The 5,791-nt window shown below is 37.6% G+C and overlaps 1 protein-coding gene across 1 annotated transcript; it reads right to left on the reverse strand.

Moving 5' to 3' along the window:
- Positions 1-4,645: 4,645 nt before the first annotated feature.
- On the reverse strand, positions 4,646-5,587 carry LOC103748037 (olfactory receptor 143-like). The gene has a single exon (XM_008850584.1). It carries the CDS (start codon positions 5,585-5,587, stop codon positions 4,646-4,648), a length of 942 nt encoding a protein of 313 aa, XP_008848806.1.
- Between the last annotated feature and the right edge of the window lie 204 nt (positions 5,588-5,791).

Raw genomic sequence — 5,791 nt, forward strand, 5'->3', positions numbered from 1 at the left:
TATGTAACAATCTTGTTTCTAATTTACTAGTCATGTTTATTTAAAAAAAATCATTGGCCTATATGTTGCCAATTAATATTATTAATGTGGATTTGATAACAATGCTGAATCATTTCATTTTCCTGGGCAATGCAAGTAACTAAACATGTTAAATGAGCCTATTTACTTCACAAAGCTGAGCCAGGCTGTTTGCTGATTTGCTCTCCCCAGGTTGTACTGTTGATTACATCATAGACTCATCATAGACACAGATTTGACATTCAGGGCTTCTGACTCACATTCACATTTAGTTCAGTACAAAGCATTGCAAATAAGAATTCTATACACATAATTCTATGTGTTTAATAAAGCTTGTATGTTTATTAAAATATGTGCTTCAGTGAAAATTTCAAATCACCTCTCAAAACTCTGTTTGATCCTGAATAAAAAAGACAAGCATGGGGGCTGGAGAGATGGCTCAGTTGTTAAGAACACTGACTGTTCTTGCAGAAGACCTGGTTTCGAATCCCAGCACCCATGTGGCAGCTAACAACTATCCGTAACTCAAGTTCCAGAGGATCCAACAGCCTCTTCTGTCCTCCGCAGGCATTGCATGACACTGGTACACTTATCTACATGCAGGCATAACGTCATACACATAAAATGAAAATAATAAAATATTTTTTAAAAAGACAAGCAGAAGATGACACTGGGCATTCAGGCTGTTCTTGAGAAATTAAAAACATAGGAATAATCAGATTAGTATTACAAGAACTATAAATTACTAATTACCTATTACCTATAATTTTAATCAAATTGGTTGAAAGTTTTTTAGGAGATATCTTTATCTCCAAACATATATTTCTAAACCTAATACCTTAGAAATTTGGAAACACCATGTTCTAGTTTCTCTTCAATTTCTGTGATGGAACAGTCTGCCCAGTAACAACTTGGGAAGGAAAGGGTTTATTTCATTTACACCTTTTGGGTCACAGTTTATCACTGAGGAAGCCGAAGATAGGAACTCAGGGCAGGAACCTGGAGGCAGGACCTGAAGCACAGGCCATGGAAGAATGCTGCTTAATGGCTTGCTCCCCTGGCCTGTGCTCAACCTGCTTTCTTATACAATACAGGACTACCTGCCCAGGGCTAGCACCAACCACAGGGAGGCTGGGCCCTTCCCATTGCTCAGTAATCAAGAAAATGCTCCACAGAGTGCTGGAAATGTGGCTCAGAGGTTAAGAACAGTGTTCTTTCAGAAGACCCGGGTTCAAATCCCAGCACCCACGTGGCAGCTAACAACTGTCTATAACTCCAGTTCCAGGGGATCCTAAAATCTCTTCTGTCCTCTGCAGGCATTAAATGACACAGGTACACTTACCTACATGCAAGCAATGCATGCATACACATAAAATAAAAATAGTAAATAAAATATTTTTTAAAAAAGAATAAAAATGCCCCACTGACGTGACCATAGGTCAGTCCAATAGAGGCAATTCTCCAATTGAGGCTCTCTCAAATCAGGTGTGTCAAGTTAACCAATTGTCAACCTAAAGCAATTCAATATATATCACTAGTAGAAAAATTAAAGTTTAAATATCCACTGTGTAAAAATCAGGATAATTATCACTATTATGGAATTATTACCTCAGAATAAAGACATTCCCTCCTGTAGGGAAGAGCAAGACCTAATATTTAAGAAGCTCACAAAACTCAAAATTCACAAGCCATTTCCCCAAGAATATATTAGCAAGAAAGCAATAGGGAGAATCTGACTGTAAAGCATAGCTGACTGCAAGTTAGGCAGGTATTTCAGTGATTCAGCTTTAAAGTGTGACCTTCTGTGGGTTTTTGAGTGATGCACCCTCCTTAGAATTTCCCAACCTTTGCCCATTGTGTAGACTGCTGCAAGTACCTGTAATAAATTTGTTGCTTCACCAAGCCAGACTTGTGTCAAATCATTTCTTTAGTCTACTATTGGTTCCTTATCTGTAGTGAACAGAACTTTATTATTGTCTTCCTAGAAAAAGTTACAACATTCATGGAGAAGCATCTTCCTTGAACTCATTCATGTTTCTGATGATCACTGAGGGAACATACCGTAAGCTAATTAAAAGCAGCCTTATAAGTGGAGAAAAACTGGAAGCATTCCCATTAAAATCAGGAAAGAGACAGGGCTGTCCACTATCTCCACTTCTTTTCAATATAAATCTTGAAATTCTTGCAAGAGCAAGAAGACAAGAGAAGGAAAGTAAAGGAGTACTATTTGGAAAAGAAAAAGGTCAAATTGTCTCTATTTGTAGACAATATGATATTATACATAAGAGATCCCTAAAATTCCACTAGGAAACTGTTAGAAATGATTAATCTCTTCAATAAAGTGGCAAGATACAAAATCGACTTGAAAAATCAGTAGCCTTTCTATATACCAATAAATAGCAATCAGAAAAAGCATTCAAAGAAACTCTCCCATTCACAATAGATTCAAAAGAAATGAACTATTTAGGAATAAACTTAACCATACAACAAGAAAATGCTATAAATTCAACTTACTGTTTATATGATGAATATAATCACTTCTCTGTTCAAACAAAAAATATAATACTTCATATACATCTTAATACATATTAATAGGTACGTCTTAAGTACATATTAATATGGTAGTGGTGTCATGACTCACTGGAAAGGTGGAAACAAATCCATCAGTCCCATCATCCCAGAAAAGCAGTCACCAATGAAAAAGAACATGATGAAATGTCATGCTGAAGCTCACCCTTCTTGTCCCACTTTAATATAAGTCTCCTCTGTGAAATGTGCATTTTTTACTTGGTCTTCAAAGAACTGTAAATATGCTCTCTGATAGAAGCATCAGGGCTGTACCCATGATTTCATAGAATCTCTAATTTTGAAATTATTGGTAACAACTCTTCTGAAGTTCTCTGTTTCTTCACAATGCTTCTTTTGTATGTATTTCTTTATTAGATATACAATAAATATGAAATTTGGTTCTGTGTCATTATTTGTGTGGCCTTATAGAGGTCATGCAGCCTTTTCTTCGTGCGGATGGTAAATAAATAGAAAGATAGAAGCGGAGGCAAATCCAGAAATAAGTATAGTGATAGAGCTTCCTTTTGGGCTTTGGAATCAAACTCACAAAAAAGAGTATATATTGCCTATATCACCAAGACTTAAGCCCAGCTGTTTGTTTGTTTGCTTGTTTTCAGAAAAACTAAGTTGACCATTTTTTTTAAGCAAAAGAGAATCAATTTTAGGAAATAAAAGAATAACCAAATGCCTTCCAATTGGATTTAAGACCTGCTTCATAAAAGAAAGCCAATACCTGGCATTTTTATCAGGGCAAGAACCTGTGCCTAGCCAAATCACAGGCCATAGGAGAGAGACCATTACTGTCATTCTGCTAAACAGACAAATATTAAGCTGGCTCACAATGACTTATTGCTGTATTCCTAAATTAGTGTATCCCTCAGCTCTCACCAAAGAAAGTTATTGTAGCAGATGGCAATTAACACAAATAGTCAAGGTGCAGAAAGTGACAGACTGTGCAGTCCTCAGACCTAAAGGTGATACTTATATCATCCCTCTCCTCCAAGAGCTCAGAAATCATTGTGGAAGATGGGAAGAAAGATTGGAACAACCAGAAGTACTGCGCTGTATTGTTGGGACATCACAGGAAATTTATACAAATGAGTCCACAGAGCTTAGGACAGCAGGCATAAGACTTGTGCAAACCTAAGCCAGGTAAGGGCCAATAATGGATGGAAGGGGTGGGCAGGAAGCCCCAGTGCTACCTGGCAACTGATTTATGCTGGGAGAGGGAGAGTCATTTTTCCTTACTGGTATGATGCCTAGTAGATTGGACAGTCTCCAGAGCATGGCCCAATACTCAGGTGCACTTGGAGACACAGATTAGAATTGATAGGCTTTGAAATAAAAAATTAATTAGTTAACTAATTAATTAAATGGACAGATAATGCAGGACATTAAATCTGGTGAGGGGATGGTAGGAAGGGTTTGAATGGGGAAAGTGGGTCTGAATATGATCAAAACAATTTCTATGAAATTCTGAAATCAATAAAAATTATTTAAAATACATATATATATAGAAGGGGCAAAATATTGATAAATTATAATTTATAAAAATATCAGTCTCCTGATATGTTGTCAAAGTGAGGAATTTGAGAAAACTTGGTAGAGAAATAGGACTAATTGTTATTCAAACAACAATAAAATAAAACCTTATTCTAGTAGAGAGTCCTGTTACAGATTTAAGTTAAAAGTCTAGAAAATAAACCATTTGTAAAGGGACTCTAAATGATTTTTTTTGCTTTTGACAATCATGCCATGCCCACAATTTCTGTAATCTCATCTCTTTGAATGACTTTGAAGATAGTAAAACCATCAAATCAGAAAATAGATCTACCAAACACTTCTAGAAATGTAAGAAAATACTGAAAACAAAATAACACAAACTACTTCACATATTTCCGTAAATAAAGAAGATATACAGGAAAAGGTAGTGGAGTGTATTTACTGACCTTACAGTATAGATATGTGAGGATAACTGAAAAAGGTAGAAGATAGGTGATGAAAAAGACAGGAAGAGACAGAGAAACACAGCAAGCTGTGGGAAGTGCCATTGGTTCAGTCAGTTCGTGAGTCTCTTCATGATTTTCTTCACAGCAAGTTTAACATCCTTATTCCTGAGGCTGTAGATGAGAGGGTTCAACATAGGCACCAAAGAAGTATAAAACAATGAAAAAAATTTCCCCTGGCCCACAGTTTCAGCAGATGGTGGTTTGACATAAGCAAGGAGACCAGATCCATAGAACAGACTGACAGTTATGATGTGAGACCCACAAGTGCCCATGGCTTTGGACCAAGCCTTAGCTGATGACATCTGAATGATATTTAGCAGGATCATAGCATATGAAACTAAGATAACGAGGCTACATGAAATGATAACTGTACCCACCACAGCAGTACTCACGAGCTCATTAACATAGGTGCTGCTGCAGGAGAGCTGAAGAATTGGGAAGATGTCACACATGTAGTGATCGATGATGTTGGAATCACAAAAGTTGAGCCTCAACATAAAGCCTGTGAGGATAGCGGCATTAGAAAACCCTATCAGGTATGAACCAGATATCATCAGACAGCAGATCCTAGGTAGCATGACAGCATTATACATCAAAGGCTTACAGATGGCCACAATGCGATCATACGCCATGACTGTCAGCACATAACTCTCAGAGTTAACAAAAAAGCAGAAGAAAAAGAGCTGAGTCATGCAGCCTGTGAAGGAGATGGTGTTCTTCTCCAAAACAAAATTCATCAACATTTTGGGGGTAAAGACACAGGAATAACAGAAGTCAATGAAGGACAGATTGAAGAGGAAAAAGTACATGGGTGTGTGAAGGTGAGAGTTCAGAAAAATGAGACTCATTAAGCTCATGTTTCCCACCACTATGGCTGCATAGTTCATGAGGAACAGCACAAACAGGGGCAGCTGGAGCTCAGGTTGGTCTGTCAGTCCCATAAGAATGAACTCAGACACTGAAGAGTCATTTACCATAACCATTTTCTTCATGAGCAGACTCTGTAAGAATAAGAACACAAGGTGAACGCAATGAGAAATCCATCATGGACTGCAGGATAGTAGAAGTATTGGTTTACGAACTTGCATTGAGGGAACACACCCAAGGCAGGCAAAGAGCCCCAACTACTACTGATGTTGCTTCCTGAAGAATTCCCACTCTCTTTCTGCTACCCATGGTGTGTGTCTCTGCCCAGT

This window comes from Nannospalax galili, unplaced genomic scaffold (genome assembly GCF_000622305.1).
Source record: "Nannospalax galili isolate Female #2095 unplaced genomic scaffold, S.galili_v1.0 scaffold1045, whole genome shotgun sequence".
NCBI classification, from domain to species: domain Eukaryota; kingdom Metazoa; phylum Chordata; class Mammalia; order Rodentia; family Spalacidae; genus Nannospalax; species Nannospalax galili.

What these genes read in the sequence shown, in the direction of transcription:
- LOC103748037 (XM_008850584.1), bottom strand. Translation starts at nt 5,587, where the DNA reads ATGAAGAAAATGGTTATGGTAAATGACTCTTCAGTGTCTGAGTTCATT.